Here is a 23,094-nt window from a genome sequence, read left to right on the forward strand (position 1 = left end):
CTAACCTAACCTAACCTAACCTAACCTAACCTAACCTAACCTAACCTAACCTAACCTAACCTAACCTAACCTAACCTAACCTAACCTAACCTAACCTAACCTAACCTAACCTAACCTAACCTAACCTAACCTAACCTAACCTAACCTAACCTAACCTAACCTAACCTAACCTAACCTAACCTAACCTAACCTAACCTAACCTAACCTAACCTAACCTAACCTAACCTAACCTAACCTAACCTAACCTAACCTAACCTAACCTAACCTAACCTAACCTAACCTAACCTAACCTAACCTAACCTAACCTAACCTAACCTAACCTAACCTAACCTAACCTAACCTAACCTAACCTAACCTAACCTAACCTAACCTAACCTAACCTAACCTAACCTAACCTAACCTAACCTAACCTAACCTAACCTAACCTAACCTAACCTAACCTAACCTAACCTAACCTAACCTAACCTAACCTAACCTAACCTAACCTAACCTAACCTAACCTAACCTAACCTAACCTAACCTAACCTAACCTAACCTAACCTAACCTAACCTAACCTAACCTAACCTAACCTAACCTAACCTAACCTAACCTAACCTAACCTAACCTAACCTAACCTAACCTAACCTAACCTAACCTAACCTAACCTAACCTAACCCCCCACTCTCGGGCCTTCATCCTAACATCCCAGGGACATCCCCTGTATGCTAGGATGCCGCCCTAACCTAGCATCTCGGGGTATCTTCTCCTAACATTCCCCCACTCCTCCCGCTGGCCTGGCCTCCGGTCCTCAATCTTCTAAGTTCCATCCCGGTCCTTGGCGGTTTCCAACGCATCTTCTCCATAGTCTTCCTCCAGCTCTGCGCCGCTTCCTGCTTCGCCTCCTATGTTAATCCATTGAAACGGGTCTGTTCTTAGGTGGTTTGACTCCGGATGCTCGATGATCTTGGAAGCCCATTGCCTTGCCTTTCCGCCGATGTTGGGACTTAGAAATTTTTCTTCTGCCGCACCAGGAACCAATGTTAGGAAACAAATTGCATTCAACCTAGCATGGTTAGGATTAATCCTTTACCATGTTAGAAGGAATTCTTCTGTCCCCTACCACCGTTGCGATTATGTGCGTGAGCTACATAGCCAAGTGCCAGCATCGTAACGTGTTAAAATCCAGTATAAAATTTTTCACCTCTCCGGGAATCGAACCCTGCATCGACACGTTACGAGCACAGCGCTCAGCCATCTAGACCACTCACTCGCCATACAAAACTATGTACAAAACCGCTTCTTATATTACCATTGCCTACTACTAACTTAACGTTATGTCCTGCCATTTCAATAAATACATTTTTCATTTAATAACTATTGCATCGGAATATTATACACATACATAACAGATGTACAATTCATGGAAACGACATATAAACTGCGTGTTCCTAAAATATTAAATAGATATTTCTAAAATATTACACGAATACTTCAACAATATAAATTCAACATTTTTATAATATTAAATACATATTTCTAAAATATTACACGAATACTTCAACAATATAAATTCAACATTTTAATAATATTAAATACATATTTCTAAAATATTACACGGATACTTGAACAATATAAATTCAACATTTTAATAATATTAAATACATATTTCGAAAATATTACACGAATACTTCGACAATATAAATTCAACATTTTAATAATATTAAATACATATTTATAAAATATTACACGAATACTTCAACAATATAAATTCAACATTTTTATAATATTAAATACATATTTATAAAATATTACACGAATACTTCGAGAATATAAATTCAACATTTTAATAATATTAAATACATATTTCTAAAATATTACACGAATACTTCAACAATATAAATTCAACATTTTAATAATATTAAATACATATTTCTAAAATATTACACGAATACTTCAACAATATAAATTCAACATTTTAATAATATTAAATACATATTTCTAAAATATTACACGAATACTTCAACAATATAAATTCAACATTTTAATAATATTAAATACATATTTCAAATGCAAATAAACAGATGTTAAAATAAAATTAAAACGTTTTAAACTGCACACAGAACAGTGTCATCTCAGACAACGCGTGTGCAATTTCCAACGTTTCAATTTTATTTTCAATTTCTTCTTTATTTACATTCAACATATCTATTTCATATTATTTCAATATTGAATTTACATTTTTCAAATATCTATTTTATATCCTAGCGATATTTGCTTTATATTTTAGAAACATTTATTTTACATTACTAATCTATCTCAAACAATTATTCTACCTCACACATTTTTATTAGTATTCACCGGACTATAAATAAACCAACAGTTAACATAACTCTCACGTATTTGGACCTCACACTTATATACAATTCATATACATTAGTTGTTCTGAAAATTACTTTCTAAGCTTGTAAAGTATTCAAATCGTATCAAACATGATATCATTCCTTTCAACAGATACAATTTTATTACAAACATTATATTTTAACTGTAAATGAAAATCCTTTTTTCTAATCAACCATAGAAAAGCACATTACATTTTATTGTATACATTGGAAACATTTTTTGTATACATTATTCTTATCTTCAGCTTGCCTTCTTCTTCTTGCCACTACAAAGTAACAAATTAAATCACTTATATATTATATATATATATTATAACCAAACGTAATAATAATAAGTACTTACCAGTTACACCTTTCACTCGCAGAATCGGAATCGGACAAAATTGCACCTTGCTCTTGTATAATGCGATATGCTCTTTTCAATAACATCTAAAAAAAAAATTTTACAATTAATCCTATACCAATAACAGTCTTTTAGAACAGAACAAGTGTATATATGTGTATGTGTACTTAACGTTCCACAATAAAAAGTAATCAATAATAATCACTGATAAATCAATCAATAATAATAAAATACTAACTAATTACTTACATAAATGGAGCAATTCATATGCTACAAATTACCAATGATATTTCCCTATACATGCTTTCTACAAGTTATTTATTAATATATATATATGTATATACATTTATAATAAATATATCAATTATTATTTATTTCTATCATTTTATATATTATTCAATCCTTGTAAGTACATTTATAAATAATTAGAATTTAACAATGAATAACACCACCCACAACCGATAAAGGAACCCAATAACAAATTGTGCGACAACAAGGGGTGGTTGAAACACGATGGTACTTACAAGCGTACAAGTAAATGATACAAATAAACTAAATAATGTAAACATGCTTACCCTTGGGGAGCGTAACTAGATGATTTATCCCATGGTCCGGTGCAAATTTACAGTTAATAGTATACCGTCGTCCATATTAGATGATAGCATGCTACAAACGAAACACAATAAATTAATAAATGAAAACCATTCAAAAATACAACACATACCTGTTACGTACAAGGAAGTCTGCCTCATTTCTGGACGAGCGCTTAATAAGCCTACAGCATGCAAAGGGAAAAAATCATGTATACAAACTAATTAGCTTACCTTAGGAAAATAGCTATTTATAATGTAACGGGCGAGATACATTTCTTCTCTCATCGGGAGTGTGATCGTTCAACCAAATAAAATCCAAATATACTTTACCTGAAATGAATACAAAATTAGTACATAGTACAAGGTGACGGACCGTTCAATAAATGTTAAACAATGCAATCACTAATATTAAAAATCTATAATGTAAACAACAAGAATAGACAACTTAAATATCGAAGCACAAATAGAATTAAGTAAACGACAGGTCAACTACAACATGGGAAGACGCCATGACACCTAACTGAACATAGACTGCACGGCGTATAGAGGGGCACACGCAAGTAACCAATGGCTACAACGAACAAGCCATAGGTGAAAAGATACGAGATGGTCAAATATACTAATTAATGTAACATGTACATCACTGATTACTAACGGCCAAAATTGATTTAATAAAGCGATCCTTTTATTGTTTTGATGCTGGTTCATGTCGCGGAAGTTTTCAAAATCAGAATGTGTCCGAACACTAGCATTATGGTTTTCATAGATAATTCGTTTTTTATAACATGTACCCGCTTCTGTACATCTTTCACAGCTATTGCGACCCTTATGTCCCTTCAGATTTTTTCAACATGCTCTTGCAGGTGCATCACACGTAACGCATATTACATCTACTTTAAAATAAGTATTATTGTAAAATAATCCCTCATCTAAAATATCATTTGATTCACGTATAAAATCATTCAAGTTCGGTTTTGCATTACCATAATATATTGCTATCGGAAAAGGAGACACCGTACAATTGTTTCATACTAATTTCCATAAAATGGGCCAAAACTGTTTGTTCCAACTTTTTGAAATCGGAATGCCATCGATATTCTAAATTCGTCGAAATATTAGTGTTTCTTTTGGGTTCCCAGCATCTTAGGATAATTTTCTACCATGTAACGGTTAGGGTTACGGTTGGGTTCCTAGCATGTTACGATAATTTTCTACCTTGTAACGGTTAGGGTTAAGGTTGGGTTCTTACCATGTTACGGTTAGGGTTAAGGTTGGATTCTTACCATGTTAGGGTTAGGGTTAACGTCGGGTTCTTACCATGTTAGGGTTAGGGTTAGGGTTAAGGTTGGGTTCCTACCATGTTAGGATCATTTCCTACCATGTAACGGTTAGGGTTACGATTGGGTTCCTACCATGTTAGGATAATTTTCTACGATGTAACGGTTAGGGTTACAATTGGGTTCCTAGCATGTTAGGATTATTTCCTAACGTCTTACGACTAATTCCTAACATGTTAGGATATAATCCTGTCATGCTATGACATAATCCTATCATGCTAGGATATAATGCTGTCATGCTAGGATATAATCCTGTTATCCACATAAAAAGTGAAGAAACGTTTCAGACAAATGCCATAATTAGTGGTAAATCTCAAACTTCCGTGTAATGATTGATCTTTAACAGAATTCTTCTTCCGTTTACAAAGAATAAATTAGGCGATTCAACTTTTTCTATGCTATCGAGTCCCTTATTAGTAGCAAAATCACAAACATGTCTATAATAATTGTAGGTATTTTCTTTAAGCCGTGTGACATCGATATTATTATTCTCTTATTTTTCGCTATTATTTTTAACAATAAATTATAATTCTCTTCTTTGATGAATGGAAAAGACTGGATCGAAAAGTGATCCTATGTCGTAGGAAAATGTCAGTTAGGCAAATTCTTTCCTTCATCCATTCTGTTAGTTACCTAACGAGCGTATCGTAATTGTGTCAAAAGTAAAAATATCGTTTAACATTTCTTATCGAAACAACAACGCGCGTGTATCAAATACGCACAACCGAAGCAATGTAACGCGTAACCTTACAAGTTACTTCTTATCGTATAGAGAAGATAAATACATACAGTAGGCGTTGTTAACGGGTTGCAATTTCAAGAACGTCGCTTCAACGACGATAACGTAAAACTACAAGCACAAAGGTGCTAAGAATTGACGCATACGTACATGTATCTATATGTGTATACGTACTAACGCACTAAGGTATTAATGTACAAACGTAGGTAAGTACTATAGTATGTATAGTATAGAATATCATCTATACTTGAGGATACTTCAGATTTTTAACAATACTAACTTTACGAGAACAGTAATATAATAGAAGGATGGCTGAACTACTTTCAGTAATTCGTCTATTCGATAGACAACCATTCAAACGTAACTTGATTGTTTCGAACGGTATGGTACATCATAATACATACATAACGTATATGGAATAGTTAACGATCGCATCCAGTTCGTAATACGCTATATGTATGTATATTTAAGTATGTATATATACGTATAACAAATAGGCTTCTCGCAATCTATCACACAATTTGCAAAAGCTCTCAGATTATTCAAAGTTTGTAAAGCACTTGTAAAATTGAAACGCAACTGTATAGTAGCACCTAACGTTTTTAAGAGTCAACATTATCGACGTGACAATCGCCGATTTAAAATATAATAATATCATTGATCGTTAATCATTTCTATTTTTGTTGTATGCCTGTTCTACGAAGTATGCACGCGATTATTTAAACCAATAATAATTCTTCTTCTCTTCTCTTCTCTTCTCTTCTCTTCTCTTCTCTCTTCTCCCCTATCTGTAATCTATCTTATTTTGTTCTTTCAACGCGCGAATAGAGGCTCGATCGAACGTCAATTCAATACCACCGTACATTAATTTCATTTATTTTATCTACACTTGCATACATATATTGTATAGTATGTTGCATGAATTTATTTTTAATTTAGATTTTAGATGCACCGTGTAAGCGTATTTCGTCCTTTCGGTGTTATTATATTTTACAATCCGTATTAAAACAGTTGGCAGACACATCGTGTGCGTTCGTATTGATAATACTAGCCTAGATAATAAAAAAAATAAAAGTCTAGACAATATATGTATTATTGAAACTTACGTATAATAAAAAGGTGAGAAAGAATAAATGAAGAAAACGAGAGATGATCGAGTGTACATAATAAATGAGCAAGAGAGAAAGAGAGCGAGAGCGGGGAAGTGAAAATCGATCAACGTCTGTCCCATCGACGCGTGCAAACGCAGAAAAGGCAATTCGGTCGTCTGTATTATTGCGTGGAACTGACGGAAGAGCGATCGCTATCGGTCGATGCTGTGTCCGAGAACGGTACGGAAGACGAAACGGGTGGCGGTGAATCCGATGTTACGTAATCTTCGCGAAATATTTTCGCAGACGGTTGCGGAGGTAGCGAAGACAAAGCGACATTAACGTTATCTGGTAAAGGAGGTAGTACGTTGTTTTGAAATTGTCCTGATATATTACCAACGGGCTGATAGTTGGCTACCACGATGACTTTACCGCTTCTGCTACGAGCTTTCCCAACACCAAAATAACGACTACTCGCCCAAATCAATTGGGTGAAATGACCTTTAACAAAGAACAGGATTCGTTTTATATACCTATTTTAATGGACGCGATTCGATTCAATATAAAAACTTACATTTCATCGTATTACAATACAGCACACTACGGAAATACCTGCGTTTACGTTGGCATGAAGAACATCCGGTTCTTTTAAAAAATCGTACTGTTTCACCGCCGAGTACCAATACGACGCAACGTCTTGTCCAGTTACATCGGTAGGAACAGCACCTCCGGGCCGACAATAAAGATTCTGTCCCACTTCTCGATCGTTTCTATAGTAAAATGTGTTTGTATGCGCCAAGTGATTTGCCCAGGTTTGAGCGTATTCGCATAACTGAAAAGAAAACAAACGTGATATCTTCTTTTATATAATATAATAATTATCATTATTCTTCTCACTCATCTCGATCAGTCTAATTAAAACAACATACGCATACTACTCTATACACCTGGTACGTATGTATACACTCTTAGAGTGCAATGTAGAGTTACCATTGTTCCTTACCTGCGGCGACATAGTTAGGGGAGACGCGTTGTGTCTTTGTCGATAAACATTGTGCCAGCATAAACATTCGGTAATAAATTCGCTATCCCGCCAGTCGGTCTCCAGATCGTTAGCATCTTGTGCGATACTCATTGGCCTGTTACTCAGGATCTACATAGTGGTATCGAGAGAAAAATTTCGCGTTTCGATAAGCTAATCATCAGCTAGGCTTGATTCGTCGTCGTTCGATCTCGATCAGTGTCCTACCTAGATGAGCGACCTAGATCGTCGAACGTTTCTTACTCTCACCTTTTTTAACAGTTTCGGTCGATTATCGAGCTGCCGTACGTGATCGTTACTCGTCAAAGAAGCGGAAGTTGACTCGCAAGTGTCTGTGATTCGATTCGCTTTATATAATTTCGATTGTTCTACTCGTTTCCTAAGATTCTCCAATGCTTTTGCCTCTTCTCTTTTTCTTGAAGGAGGCCAGTTTGCGTTCGACGTGTGAATCATACTGATGCCAACGCATGATGGTGTGTCCTAGAGAACAAACGAAATAAATAAATAAATAAATTAATTAATCAATTAATTGATATCCTTCCCGTTCTCCTCTGTCCTCTTCGTATCATCTAATTTCCTATGCGTGCACGTTTTTTTCTCTCTTGTAAATAGGAATGCGCACTAATTCTATAATATTATATGTATGTAATAGATGAAGAATCATTCAACAAAGTACATATTCGGTCAGCCGACCTACAGGTAGAAATTTCAACGAAACGAAATATGTATCTTTATAGTATATACATAAGTACATACATATATGTATGTAACATCGTATTTACAACGTCCTTGACGCGTTCGTCAATTGATTGGTAACACGTATCTATCTATACAGAATTTCGATTGAAAGGAATCTAAAGAATGAGTGAGATACATCACCTTTTGATGATTACCATTGGCAAGATTAAAGTCTGCCAAATGAGCAGTCTGACTGAGCAAACGACGACTAGCGGTACATCGATTGCGATTTATCATTTCTTTTTGAATAGCGTATTGAATAAAATAACTCTCGATTTCCACGTTATCTCGATGAGACGGTGACAAAAGTTCGGTCGTTTCTTCCACGCCATCGAACATTTCATTCACTTCGCGCAGCTCCATTATAAAAACTAGTTCTCGTCTAGATTTTCTACGTACGATTGCTTACGATTACACTTTATTTATTCGACATAACATTATACCCTGTGACGTCGCTATCGCGATTACCACCGGCTAACAACCGACTACTTGCTGTTAACCCACCACCTTTGATCGCTTCGATTCACCCTTCACCATTCACCCCCTACCACTTTTAACGTCTCCCCTTCTGCGTCGACGCGTTTCCCTGTTCATCTGATCGTGCGCATCTCGAATACACCTACGCTTGCATCGCTTTTACATTCATTTCTACCTACATATCCATATTGGTATATATCAATATGTATATTGCATATAATTGCATAGAAAAGTCAAAGCGTTAATTCAGTAATTATTTTACCAGTCAATCTTTGCAAAAGTATCCATTATCGTATCTCAATTATTATAATTAGTACAAAGAAAAATATACCCGAACAAATGAATAAAATGAAAATAATTACAATCGAATGATTACTAAACTTCAGATTTTTACTACATATAATAACACATGCATCTAATAAGTATTTACAACGTAGTTCCATTGTGTGCATCTACTTACATACTTTGTTAGTATATGTATGGCCGCGCGCGCTGCAGCACCAAACACTGCAGTTTACTGCATCCGAGATTAGCTTACGCATCAAATTGACTACTCGCTATAACTGTATTCGCATGTTTTATCATTTACAACGTGTTTTCTTCCCTTTCCGGCATTCGCGATCAGTTGGAAAAACAATTGAATAAACGAAAATAAATATATCAAAAGAATAACGAATTTTTCACTGACGATTTGTTTATAGATTTTTTTACTTTTTCTCACTTTTCTATATTTACATTTACCTATTTAACGAGACGATCATTTTAAATTTTCAGATGCGTACGCATGCGCGGATGTAGTACATATTATATATATGTATAAAAAACCTACATGTATGCCATATTTTTCTATACCTATTTGTCAAAAAAAATCTCGTATACCTTTAGTTATACCTTTGCTATGACATTGTATCAAAACTCCCTTATTATCACAGATACACACATATATTATCTACATCTGTATAGAGTCGAAGCCTTGTGGAAAACGAAAATGAGATAAGAGAGGAAAAATCATTTCATTTCTTTTATACTTCTTATTGTTAGTAAAAGTATCTAACAGATTCGTGTCGTATGATTAGACAAAGGTTAGATAGAGCGAGGTCAAAGGATATAATATATCTGTGTTACATGCATTTATGTATGTATGTATGAGTGTAAGTAAGTACATACCTTTATAAAAATCGATAGTTTAGGGAGGACTTGGACAGAGTGTCGATGTAAGTAAGTACTTACTTACTTCTGGCGGCAAGTGCAGGCAAGTGCAGTCTATGTAAGTAAGTACATAACTAACAATAAGTAAGTACATATATAAGTAAGTACATCTGGTAGAAGAAAGCGCAACTATACATACAAAGATGAAAACAGAATGCACAGTAGATAATACTTGAATAAAATACATAGAATAAAAGTAGTAGAAATTATTGTTTAGTAATTACATAGTACTTACATACATATGTATAAGTTAGATAGTACGTATACTCCATTTTAAAACTTGAGAAATTATGAAAACAATAATTGTACAAAACATTTTAATTGTAATAATAATTAAAAAAAGAAATTTCCAACATATCCACCTGCAGCAGTGGCTACAGATGCCTCTGTTTTCAAAGGGTTTTGAATTTGTGCCTTGAAAACCAACGCCATCTGCTCTATCATGTATGTATGGAGAGTACATACACAAAATATATATCACATTTGTAACAATTTTATACTACCACATCACTTCTACTTGCCATAGTTGCAACGTTTATGTATTGTTTATACATCATTTATACAAAATAGTGTATATTGATACTACAGCTTTTAATTAAATAAGACGTTAATTACAATACCGAGCACAGGACTCTGTTTTTGAAAATAGGACTCCCGATTGTCACGTGAGCGGTGTTGCCACGTTGTTCAGCATGGCTAGTACTACAGTCGGCTGTATCTATAGTCACTGTAGCAGATTGCTTCGATATCATAGATTACGTATGCATATATGCATATATATATGTATATATGTATGAATGCATATACACCCATATGCATTGCTTCTTTAGTATTCCTATTCGAATTTTCAAACCTAAACGATATCTGTCAACCGCAATTTTCATTGACAGGATCGAATGCAATAGAAAATGAGATGTTTGTGAATATTTTGGTATAAAAAAAAAATTATATATACCTGTAATGGTTCTGGGCGTGGCTTGAAACATTATATGAGAACTTTGTTTATTAGTACGTATTGCTAGTATACAACTTTTACTTATTGTTTCCAATATAAACCTTTTGTATTTTTATGATACTTTTCCAATTTAATAATGAAACTTGCAGTGGTTTGATTGGGTGTGTAACGTTAGGACAGCTTTGAGGTTAAACGCTTTCAATTTTCTTTTTCTTTTTCTTTTCAATTTATCGTCATAGTACAATTTACTCATACATATGTGATAAGAGAATTCTTTCAATTCAGCTTGTTATAATTATTCTGTATAATGTTGATAACCTGTCACAGTATGTCGATGAATATAAACAATGTTAATAAACGTGAAAATTAATATGTTACACACATGTATAAATAATTATCTGGTTATTTAATACTTTGTTATTCTGAAAAAACTTTAATTATAGGTATGAAATATAAAAGTTGAAGAAAATATTGGAGATATCAGGATGGAGAAAAAGAGCAGCGCTGAACTTTTGAATATAGAGCAAAATAATTCTAAAAATGCCAGTTCAGATTCTCTCAACTCTGACAGCAAGAGCAGTTCTCTTAATTCCAAGATGGGTCAAGAATCGGTAACGTAATTTAATTGATTTTGTTTAATTTAGATTCATTTATATCTAACTGTATGCAAGCAAGCGTTGGACTTCTTTAGGAAAGCTGGGATAAAGCTTCGCGTTCAAAAAGTTTTTCCTCAAGCTCTACTTCTACGGATAATAACGTTGTCTCTGCTTTAGAAGCTAAAAAAGACAATCAAGTAAAAGTGAGTTCTATTTAGAAGGTTAATCGATGTAGTTTCTTATCGTTTGAAACATTTTTGGATCGTTGGAATTTTCATTTTATTAATTTCATATATTTTCTTTGTTTTCTCAAAGATTCTGTATGGTATCACTTTTACTTTCTTCGAATTTGGTTTTAAGTGAACACACGCATGTATTACATATGTAAATATATACGAGTATACGGACACACGCATATATGTATCTATATATGTATAAATATATTCTTTTTCTTTACAGAACTTATCCAGCGGAGAAACAGGTCCACCTCTTTTAAATGGTGAACGTGTGCAAGGCATTGCTCACGAAGTAACATACGTTTGTCCTTACTCGGGACCAGTTCGAGGAATTCTTAGCGTTACAAATTACAAACTTCATTTTCGGAGCGTAGATCGTGATACGCCTTACGTAGTCCAAGTACCTTTAGGTGTAGTTAGCAGAATCGAAAAAGTGGGCGGTGCGTCCAGCAGGGGAGAGAATTCTTATGGGATCGAAGTGTTCTGTAAGGACATGAGGAATCTCAGATTTGCTCATAAACAGGAAAATCATTCGAGGAGGGACGTTTTCGAAAAATTGCAACAATATTCGTTTCCGTTGTCCCATAAATTACCTCTTTTTGCGTTCGAATACTCCGATACGTTTCCTGAAAATGGCTGGAACGTTTATGAACCTATAGCCGAATTAAAACGAATGGTAACGAATAAATTATTATAGATCAGATACGCGTTAATCGATTAAACGAGATGCAATGTAAAGAATATTGGTTTTGCCATTTGTTTTAGGGAGTAAACAATGATATGTGGAAGATATCAAAAATCAATGACACATACTCTATATGCGATAGTTATCCAGCGGTATGGGCAGTGCCTGCTGCAGCAACCGACGAAGATTTACAAGCGTCCGCAGCTTTCCGGAGTAGAGGAAGACTTCCGGTACTATCGTGGATCCATCCAGAGAGTCAAGCAACGATAACTCGTTGTGCTCAACCACTGGTCGGAGTTGGTGGTAAACGTAGTCGCGAAGACGAGAGATATGTTCAGCTTATTATGGATGCTAATGCGCAAAGTCACAAATTATTTATTATGGATGCTCGACCAATGACAAACGCGGTAGCAAACAAAGCGAAGGGTGGCGGCTATGAAAGCGAGGATGCTTATCAGAACGCAGAGCTCGTGTTTCTTGATATTCATAACATACACGTTATGAGGGAGAGCCTTAGAAAATTAAAGGGTAAGGTTTCTTTTTTCTCCGTTTGCTGAAGAATGAGACTGGTTTTACCTGAATGAAAAAGAAAATCAAATTGATATTATGAAAATTTATTTTTCAGAATTGTGTTTTCCAACAATTGACGAGGTCAGATGGCTGTCGGGAATAGAATCTACCGTCTGGTTGAAACATATTAAATACGTGCTCGCTGGAGCGGTACGAATTGTTGATAAAGTAGAAAACCATAAAACTTCGGTTTTAGTACATTGTTCCGATGGTTGGGATAGAACGGCCCAGGTACATACATATATGTATTATCAAATAATACTGAAATATTTTGTTACGAGATATGCTTTTAATTTTTTGAAATTACCTTATCGCAGCTGACAGCACTTGCCATGTTGATGCTAGATCCCTATTATAGAACAATCAAAGGTTTTCAAGTACTTGTAGAGAAAGAATGGCTTAGTTTTGGTCACAAATTTCAGCAGGTGTGTAAAACATCTGATGAACAGACAGACAGATTGGATGTATTGATTAATAATAACAAAATAGGTACATAATAATACATATATAATTTCGTTCTTAATTTCTACTAGAGGATTGGACATGGTGATGAACATCACAGTGATGCAGACAGGTCGCCAGTATTTTTGCAGTTCATGGATTGCGTGTGGCAAATAGGTCGTCAGTTTCCAAATGCGTTCGAATTTAACGAACACTTCCTAATCACTATTCTCGACCATCTGTATTCGTGTAGATTTGGCACATTTCTATTCAGCAGGTATTTATAATATCTTACACCGGTCATTGGGCGCGCGATCGATGTCATCGATCATTATTTACAAATAATCACACTTTTGCAGCGAACGCGAAAGAGTTCAAGAACAAGTTAAACAAAAAACTGTTTCACTTTGGTCATATACGAACAGCCAGTTGTCGCTTTATCAGAATCCGTTATACTGGGCCGCTCCGAATTATCAGATAGTTTTAATTCCGATCGCCAGTATGAGATACATTAAGCCATGGAAAAGTTTGTATTGCAGATGGAATCCAAGTATGCGGCAGCAGGTTTGTGAAGCTAGTAGACTATTTAATGATTTGATTTTTTTTTTTTTTTTTTTAATAAGATGATTAATTTTTTAATTAAGGTTATCAATTACTTGTGTAGGATCCCGTTTACCAACGAACAAGAGAGCTTCTAGTATTAAAGGAACAACTTGAGAAACAGCTCGAGGAAGGCCGCCGTGAACAGGCTAGTCGAGCAAACCGATCAGTGACCTCGACAGCACCGCCTCGAATACATTCCCCGGTTCATTCATAGCGCGCGGCAACGATTCATTCTCATCTTTTAATGATCATCTCTAGTTAGTTGTAAATGATATTTTTCTTTGCTTGTTTTCATGTGATATGTGTGAGAATGAAATCAGAAAGAAGCCAAGTTTTGCGTACTACAAAATGTATTCACATTACCGTTATAATATTCTAATAAATAACTACTTTAAGTACACATACGTACAAGAAGTGCATTATTACCTAAGTGACAACCTAAATATAAGAGGAAAATCTAAATATACTCATTTTATACTTTTTTTTGGGATAATGATTGACCGAAAGTGTAAAAACGGTAATTCAACGGTCACCGTGGGTAAACTACGTCTCAGGGGCCCAAACTACAGATGGTAGTTCCCCTCGTAAGTAGGGGTCAAAGAGGTCACTACTAACTTTTCAGACTCGAGAGTACACGACGATCCACTGCATCACGGTATTCCTCCATTTCCTTTCGGCATCGGGTAGAATTTAGTAGTTGTATACCGGTGGAAATCGCATAACCAGGCAACTTTCCCATCAACGCTTCCGGCTCTGGTTTGAATGCATACATAAGTACATATGTATATGTATATGTTTATATTCGTTGAATCTTCCTGTTAGAAGTACTGACTGTTCGTAAGAATATTATCGTAGGTACTTCAATGATCGCCGACAATCCAAATGACGCAAGGTAGGTAACTATACATATTCCGACACTACAAATACTCTGAAATGAAATAAATAGTATTTTTATCAAGAATTCACATGTCTGTGAATTCAGAGGATATGAATAATAAATTAATATTAAAAACTTACGGTCGTTAAAAAGTCAACGTTTAATGGGTAATTGCTAAACATACCCATAAATTGTATCAAGAATGGATTTAGAAGGTAAGCGCAGAACGTTACTCTACTGAAGGGAATCCAGTACTTTAATGACAAAAATTGATTTATGATATCTGCAATTGCAAGAAAAACAAAGAAAACACTTTTATCAGCATTCGTATTGTACTTATTAGGTATGTTCTATTAAAAAAAAAAAAAAAAAAAAAAAAGAAAAAAAAATGTAAAATAGTGATAAATTTGTAAGATATTGTTAGGTTTTACCGGCATTGTTTGTGGCACAGGCAATTACGAGCCACGCTATTCCAAGGCTCCAAGCTAATCTGCTAAACGTCTCGTAAAGTACTGATACAGTAAGCGACACGTTTCTATTTGAGATACCAAACAGAATCGTGCAATTACAAAAAACGCTGAGGAACCAGCCGGCAGCTAACTGTTTCTGAAATAATTGAAAGCTTTAAAGGTATTGTAATATTGATAAGAAAAAAAGAAAAAAAGAAAAAGGATCAGTAATTAGTGGTACCCTTGACAGATGTAATTTATAATTGATTTTTTCAAGAAACGCCGATGTGCCCATCCCTACTATGTACGGTTGTATTCTCATCCATGGATGCACGTACATGGAAGCAATCATTTCAAATTGCATATCGAATCTATTATACAAAGTGTACCACCTCTAGATTCTCCATATTCAACTAATATAGGTACAGAATAAATAAAGAAATATTTTTTCTTACTCACGTAGGAATGTATCCTGCGTTGTATGTTAAATAAGCGTGCACCAACGTGGATAAAAATATAGTAGCAATGGTTAAGCTTAGGGCAATGTAGTAGTAGCTGAAGGTAATTAAATTATGTACAATGAAAAGAGTTTCTACGAATTACTAGATTGACGGGAAAGCAAAAGGGGTTGGTTGACACAGTTACCTTCTGGATAATATCAATATAAAGATACCGAAAATAAAGAACTGCATGTTAACGGCGATATACCAGCTCCATGTCAGGCACTAAAAAAAAAAAACAATTAGTATTTTTGCTGAAAAGTGTACATTTACTAATAATAATATTATATTGGCAATAAATTTAGATTTACCATACCATATCATCCCATTCGAGGAAATTATTGATGTAGAGTATATTTCTCCACCAGTATTTTGAGCATACTTGGTGCACCGGTTCATGGAAATACATCAATGAAAATTTTTCAAGCCAAGCGAAGTTTATGATGACGAGCAATATTATAATCAAGTACGTCGGTGTAATCCTTTTTAATTTTAGTTCGAATTTTTTATACAATTTTTGAAACAAGTCGAGATGATAACATAAAGAAAGCCTGAGAGAGTGTACCTGACGTATTTTTTGATGATTGCACTAATGAATATCATTACATTCCTGCTAAATGAAACGTTATTATTTTCGTTCCTTTGTAATTTCAGATATCCAAACACCACGAGGAAACCACTCATAAAGAAAAACGTATCCACGGCCAGTGTACCATTGGCTAAGATTTGCGATTCAATATTACTGGTTATTATATAGATCTCTGCCTTGTTACCTAAACTTAGCGGAACAGCTGAAGATTAGAGATTGTATGATTAAATGAATTATTTCAAGCAACTTGAAGATTTACTTTACCTGTAACGTTCAGTGTGTATAATAAAACGTGGATAAACATGATCCATATCATTCCAAACACCCTGATGCCATGAAACGCACTCAAATCTTTTGAACTATTGTCTAATTTGAATATTTCTTTCATGTTCGAATAAACTGAGAAACATATAAGGATTTTTACAATTCGATTCTCTGTTTTCAGTTCTGATGGTACAGCATCGTCCTCTTCATTATATTCCGATTTCTCCTCCACCGTGTGGTTCTTCAATTCTATTATTGAACAACAACAATTTTCTATTGTTAAACAAGACCAGGATCGCAAAACTATCGCAAAACTATTGTAATTCTAACGATAAGTATCGTTTACCGATAATGCCGTCGTCTGTTTTTTTCTGTAGACGTTTCTGGTAGATGAGAATATCGTATAACGTGGCTACTATCGTTGCACCGAATAATACTATCAAAATAAATCTACAAACAGGGAAAATTTAATATTGGAATTACATTCTCGATCGGATTTTTTTCTATTCTACACGTATTTAACCATTTAAATTTCGGAATCGTTCGATCTGCTGTACACGATCCCGTTTACGTACAAAATCGTAATAATGTTTCCACTGAGAAGCCATTTATGGTCATTTTTCAGATTCGACACTCTGATCAACTTAAAGTCTGTCGAATAGAGTTGTCCAAATAGAAGAAGCCTATCCTCGAATACCTTCTTTAGCATTGTGCCCACTTCGTTTTCGCTGCAAGATGCTGGTAGACAAAGTCCGAGCACTATTGTCTCCTAAAAAGATGTCATTTTAGTCTATTCTCTGAGCTTGAGAAAAACAGGAATCATTCGTACTTCGATAGGAACCCTCATATGATACTGCACAGTGCCATTCTGACTGAGATGAGCACCAAAGAAGTTGAGCTCGAAAGGTGGAAACTCTTCAGCTGGATTCCGATAGATTGAATTATTTCGAATCTTCTTCTCTGACAATGGAAATTGTCTCTTCTGGCTAAGGAACTCGCATTCTCGTTTGTTTCCCATCCAATAGTTGTTTCCTGAAATGTATCCTGATGTTGGTTGTCCGCTCGCGTCCAACACTAGAAAATCGTCCATTTGCAGTGAAGATTTACAGAAGAAAACGAGGAAAACACACTACTGACTTCTGATACTCCAAAGTACACCATGGTTTACCGCGTCCTGGAATACCTGCATTTCTCTTCGGCATCTGGTCGAATTTAATTGGTGGATACCGCTGGTGACCGCATAACCAGGCAAATTTTCCATCAACGCTGCTGGATTTCTTACGATCCCTTCGGTTAACGTACATATACAGAGGAGAAAAACGATTCTGTTCCTCTTCTTTTCCATCGTCACCTCGTTTTTTATGTCTTCTCGCTTCCTAAAACCTGAGACAGGGAAGACTCTGGATTCCAAGACGACGGTATATGTCTTTTAAACGAGGATCGTTTACAGGATGGCAAGATTTCGATGAACAAGTACAGAATATATATCTTGATACGCACCGACCACCAGGTAATAACTACCGTATGGAAGGAGTGATTACAGAATCACTGAAAATGAAAAGGACCGTTATCTTCAAAGTCATACCGACAATATCCCACCACCACCATCACCAGGTATAGTTCAAGAGGATTACCATTAAAATATATATTTATGTTTTACGTAATATATCATGGTTAATCTGATCGTGAACCGATTTAAATATGGTTTTTTTATCCTCTTTTTCTTTCACCCGAGTTCTTTTAGATGAATTTACCTATACGACGAAATCTGAAAAATCAAAACAGCTTATGATGCCAACCAAAGTTGTTGTATCATTTCACATTATGTTTAGGATATTGGAAGAACGTTCGATGATAGATTTTTCAATCTGTCGATTGATGAAGATCTAGATTTTGCTACAATTCTCTCGTTTCATTTTATTTGTAATTCTGCTTATAAAATTATATAAATAAATAAATAAATAAATAAATAAATAAATAAATAAATAAATAAAACAAATATGTAGATAAATAAAATTGTTAGAATTCAGAGTTCCCTGAGTCAAGCTTTTTTTCTTTTCTTTTCTTTTCTTTTCTTTTCTTTTCTTTTCTTTTCTTTTCTTTTCTTTTCTTTTCTTTTCTTACTGGTCGTAGAAGGAAAAAAAAAGCTTTCGTCACGAAAACGAAAAAAAAAGAACAAAGTAAAAAGAAGAATATAAATATTTTTTTTTGTCGCCTTACATAACGTATTCAAATGAAACGCTATTTTCTTAATTTTGGTAACATGACTTAGAAAATATTGCACAAGGAATCAATCCAATCAATTTTTGAACGAAATACGTTCGTATTTTGGAAATAGCAGTAGAAAGTTTAAAAAACGGAAATAAATGGATAAATTTTCACAGATGCAGTAGTCAACAGTCTCTGTTAGTTAAAGATCATGCTGCTCCTCTGTATGGTATGTATTCTATACTCATTCCTTTCTTCTAGACGAAGAACTGACTGTTCGTAAGAATATTATCGTAGGTACTTCAATGATCGCCGACAATCCAAAAGACGCAACGTAAGTAACCGTACATATTCCGATGGTAAAAACAGCCTGGAATGAAAGAAATGGTTATTTTCACAACTGACATGACTATAATACGCTGTAGGTATACAGGACATCGATATCATTAGAAAACTTACACTGGTTAAATATTCAACGTTAAATGGATTATTGCTGAACGTACAAATAGTTATTATGATAAATGGATTGAGAAGATAAGCAGTGTATGTTACTCGACTGGGAGGAATCCAGTATGGTAAACGCAAAAATTCATTTACGATTCCTGAAAGTATAAGAAAAATATTTCGGCACTGCATACCATATATGTATATGTATATTGTAATATGCACATAATATGTAAGTAATTATAACGCATTGTTCTGCGAAAGGAAGATGGTGCTGAAAAAATTGATTTACCGCCATTGTTTGTCAGACACGCAATTATGAGCCACGCTATTCCAAGGCTCCAAACTATTCTGCTAAAAGTTTCGTAGACGACCGATAAGCCAAGCGTCATATTTGGATTCGCGCAACCAAACATAATAGCTAAAGTAGAAAATATGCTGAGAATCCAACATGTAGCTGATGCTTTCTGAAACACGAATAATATAATATAATATGAATTAATAAAAATGAAATAAAAAAAAGAAAGAAAGAAAGAAAGAGAAAAAAAATAATATGTAATAATCTTATTAGGTACTTTTGACAAATCCAACTTATAATTCCATTTATTAAGAAGCAAAGCCGTTCCCATCCCTATCATGTACGGCTGAATCCTCATCCACGGTTTTATGTACATGGAAGTCAATGTGTCAAGTCTTGTGTCCACCCTACGGACCATACCGCGTTTAGATATTTCTTATTTAATTAATAGCTCAAATACTCACGTAGGAATGTATCCTGTATCGTACGTTATGTAAGCGTGCACCAACGTGGTTACAAGTAATATTGCAATGCCTAAGCTGAGGACAGTATAGCGATAACTGAAATTATTAACTATATGATACAATCAGAAATTAGAAATTGATCGTAAATAAAAAAGAATAAGAGATCGTGGTGGGACTTACGTGGTGGTCGATACAATTAACAAAAGGAGACCAACAATGTAGAATTGCATATCAGTAGAAACGTACCAACTCCAGCTCATGCACTGAAACAATTATTATTACACATTTGTATAGGTATGTAACCTACAACTTAATATTTTTTTCGAATAAAGTTACGCATACTATATCTTTCCATTCCGAGAAGTTATTGATGTAGAATAAATTTTTCCACCAATATTTCGAGCAAAGTTCGTGCATCGGCTCGCTGAAGAATGATACTGAATAGTTTTCCAGCCAAGAGAACGTTACAATTACGAGCAATATCGTAAAGACGTATACAGATGTAAGCCTTTCAAGTTTTAATCAAAAAGTTTTATATAAAATTAAGTAAATAAAGCAAATAGGTATGCAAATAGGTATATCAAGGCAGACTACCTGATATATCTGTTGATGATTCCATTGAAAAAATCAATCATTTTTTTGCGAACCGGTTGACGTTTCTTTTCTTCCGTTTGCACTCTCAGGAATCCGTGGACTTGCAGGAAAGCGCTTATAAATAAAAAAGTATCCACGGACAGTGTCGTATTTGAGAAGATTTGGTTTTGAATAAGGCTGGCCATCACATACGTTTCCATCTTATTACCTACATATTACAACGCTTTAGTTAGATTAAAAATTAGGTACATATTATAGAATAAGAAAATAAGAAAACTTGACTGACTCACCTGTGTTATTTATTGCATATAAGATGCCGTGACCGCAAATGATCAATATCATTGCAAAAAATTTGATGCCATGAATTACTGCTATATCTGCTGAATTGTTGCCCATTTGAAATATCTGTTTGATATTTGAATAAACTGAGAAACATATAAGGATCTTTTCGATTCGATCGCGTCGATCGCGTCGCTTCACCTCTGATGGAATATCCTTTTGCTCGCCTTCAGCTTTCGCCTCCGCATCCTTGCTGAATTCTAATGTTTTAATTAATCCAGCGCAATGATAATGAATTTATTGGATAAATGAAACATGAATAAATTAAAATGCAAGAATCGAAAAATGTTATTACCGGTAGTGTTCTTTAGACTTCCGTTAATAGAAAATTCTTCTTTCGTCTTCTTCTTCTTCTTCTTCTTCTTCTTCTTCTGTAGACGTTTTTGAAATATAAGAAAATCATATAACGTGGCCACTGTCACGATACCAAAGTATGCCACCAAAATAAGGCTATGAACAGAAAATTAAGTTGAAGAAACTTGCGACAACGACGACGGCGACGACGAATATCTTGTCTTTACTACGTACAGGATTACGATGATCTTTCCATTATGAAGCCACATAAAATCATCTTTTAAACTAGAGACCTTGATCAAAGTGAAATCCATCGAATAGAGCTGTCCAAGTAGAAGAAGTCTATCATCGAATACCTTCTTCATCATTGTAGCTACTTCCTGTTCGGTGCAGGACGCTGGTAGGCAAAGGCCAAGCGCTATAACGTCCTAAAAATGTGTTTAACGGTTAGCTAATTGTTGTTAGTGAAACGTCAACTTCTCATATCGTGAATTACATACATCCTTAGGTATCGGAATATGATACTGCACAGTGCTGTTATGATGAGCTTGAACACTGAAAAAGTTTAGCTGGAAAGGCGGAAATTCTTTGTTCGGGTTACGATAGACTGAATTGTTCTTAATTTTCTTCTCCGACAACGCGTAGGGCATCTTTTCGCTAAGATACTTGCACTGTTGTCTGCTGCCCATCCAAAAGTTGTTCCCCGAGATGAATCCCGATGTTGGTTGTCCGCTCGCGTCCAACACTGGAAAATAACAACGTTCATCATAACAACGTCTGAGATGAAGGGATATTAATTGATATTGACCGAATTTATAAAATACGCTACTAACTTCTCAAACTCCATAGTACGCGATCGTCCACCGCAACACGGTACTCATCCATCTCTTTTCGACATTTCGTCAAATTTAACTGCTCAATACCATTGGTGATCGTATAACCGGGAAAGTTTTCTACCAGTCCCGTTGAGTTTCGTACCTTCGCTTCGGTAGACACGCACACACATGCCACCAGTACGATACTTATCATCATCTTGTACTTCATCGTATTTACCTAATAAATAATAAATAATAAATAATAAATATCTATAGCACAATCTAGACGAGTAGTACAATATGTACTTACAAGGTACAGGATCAGAGTTTAAATGAGAAGCAAGCACCGTCTTCGAGGACTACATCCCCATCCTCGTTTTCATTAATGTCACTGCTGCGGGCATGAATCGACGTCATTATTTCATAAGCAATCATGTTTTCATGAATGTAATATAAGGAGTAAGCATTTAACTAACGATAAGCGAGTACGTAAAGAACATTTCTTCGAGTGACGATATCATAGCCGAACAAAGGGCTGAACGAGTCCATTTGCCGAGTCCAAACAGTACTGTTATGGTACTGTATTAGACTTTTACCCATAGACAATTTCAAATGACGAAAAAATTTCCTGTAATTCAAACTTGGGTATGCATAATTACGCTATACCTGTTTCTACTATTTCTTACACCTACCTACGAACGTCACGTTTTCTCTATTGCAAAACAAAACTCTTGATGAACGTCATTATCGAACATTTTTTGCCCGTTTTATTGACATTCGCTCGAAAACATCATTTGCTCGAAGCAACTTTGTAGCATTTACGTATTCAGATTTTAAGAAACACCCTCAAGGTTAATACTTTTTCGCTTCCTTTTTTGCGACAAATGCATTTTCTTCCATCATTGGACAAAAACATTAACTCGTT

The 23,094-nt window shown here is 34.8% G+C and overlaps 3 protein-coding genes across 13 annotated transcripts; 1 reads left to right on the top strand and 2 right to left on the bottom strand.

The window, feature by feature from the left end:
* Window positions 1-2,614: 2,614 nt before the first annotated feature.
* LOC114877562 (repressed by EFG1 protein 1-like) lies at window positions 2,615-10,280 on the bottom strand. Of its 6 annotated transcripts, none has more exons than XM_046288331.1 (9): window positions 10,184-10,280; window positions 7,774-8,004; window positions 7,486-7,635; window positions 7,095-7,314; window positions 3,971-6,983; window positions 3,547-3,645; window positions 3,298-3,388; window positions 2,723-2,808; window positions 2,615-2,645 (listed from the first exon to the last, which is right to left on the bottom strand). In XM_046288331.1, the coding sequence occupies exons 1-5, from the start codon at window positions 10,187-10,189 to the stop codon at window positions 6,664-6,666; spliced, it is 927 nt and encodes a 308-aa protein (XP_046144287.1). In that variant the 5' UTR covers window positions 10,190-10,280; the 3' UTR covers window positions 2,615-2,645; window positions 2,723-2,808; window positions 3,298-3,388; window positions 3,547-3,645; window positions 3,971-6,663. The 6 variants fall into 6 exon arrangements, with proteins under 6 accessions (XP_046144287.1, XP_046144285.1, XP_046144283.1 ...); XM_046288329.1 differs by lacking the exon at window positions 10,184-10,280 and adding an exon at window positions 9,204-9,840; XM_046288327.1 differs by lacking the exon at window positions 10,184-10,280 and adding an exon at window positions 8,404-9,157 and having other exon boundaries at window positions 5,442-6,983.
* Window positions 10,281-10,633: 353 nt separating this feature from the next.
* Window positions 10,634-14,434, top strand: LOC114877561 (myotubularin-related protein 2). 6 transcript variants are annotated; one of them, XM_046288325.1, is made up of 10 exons: window positions 10,634-10,956; window positions 11,347-11,514; window positions 11,595-11,702; window positions 11,959-12,411; window positions 12,501-12,948; window positions 13,046-13,221; window positions 13,308-13,415; window positions 13,524-13,708; window positions 13,791-13,995; window positions 14,076-14,230. In XM_046288325.1, the coding sequence occupies exons 2-10, from the start codon at window positions 11,389-11,391 to the stop codon at window positions 14,127-14,129; spliced, it is 1,863 nt and encodes a 620-aa protein (XP_046144281.1). In that variant the 5' UTR covers window positions 10,634-10,956; window positions 11,347-11,388; the 3' UTR covers window positions 14,130-14,230. The 6 variants fall into 6 exon arrangements, with proteins under 6 accessions (XP_046144281.1, XP_029046107.1, XP_029046113.1 ...); XM_029190274.2 differs by having other exon boundaries at window positions 10,641-10,956; window positions 14,096-14,434; XM_029190275.2 differs by lacking the exon at window positions 10,634-10,956 and adding an exon at window positions 10,992-11,090 and having other exon boundaries at window positions 14,096-14,434.
* On the bottom strand, window positions 14,367-22,720 carry LOC114877565. The gene is made up of 27 exons (XM_029190288.2): window positions 22,480-22,720; window positions 22,188-22,407; window positions 21,855-22,099; window positions 21,589-21,782; window positions 21,356-21,510; window positions 21,012-21,260; window positions 20,722-20,929; window positions 20,470-20,635; window positions 20,308-20,390; window positions 20,128-20,223; window positions 19,941-20,070; window positions 19,658-19,832; window positions 19,381-19,523; window positions 19,172-19,291; window positions 17,851-18,139; window positions 17,543-17,787; window positions 17,289-17,482; window positions 17,060-17,163; window positions 16,714-16,962; window positions 16,426-16,633; window positions 16,177-16,342; window positions 16,006-16,085; window positions 15,820-15,915; window positions 15,602-15,731; window positions 15,343-15,517; window positions 15,052-15,194; window positions 14,367-14,962 (listed from the first exon to the last, which is right to left on the bottom strand). The coding sequence occupies exons 2-27, from the start codon at window positions 22,396-22,398 to the stop codon at window positions 14,831-14,833; spliced, it is 4,386 nt and encodes a 1,461-aa protein (XP_029046121.2). The 5' UTR covers window positions 22,399-22,407; window positions 22,480-22,720; the 3' UTR covers window positions 14,367-14,830.
* Window positions 22,721-23,094: the final 374 nt, after the last annotated feature.

This window comes from Osmia bicornis, chromosome 12 (genome assembly GCF_907164935.1).
Source record: "Osmia bicornis bicornis chromosome 12, iOsmBic2.1, whole genome shotgun sequence".
NCBI classification, from domain to species: Eukaryota; Metazoa; Arthropoda; class Insecta; order Hymenoptera; family Megachilidae; genus Osmia; species Osmia bicornis.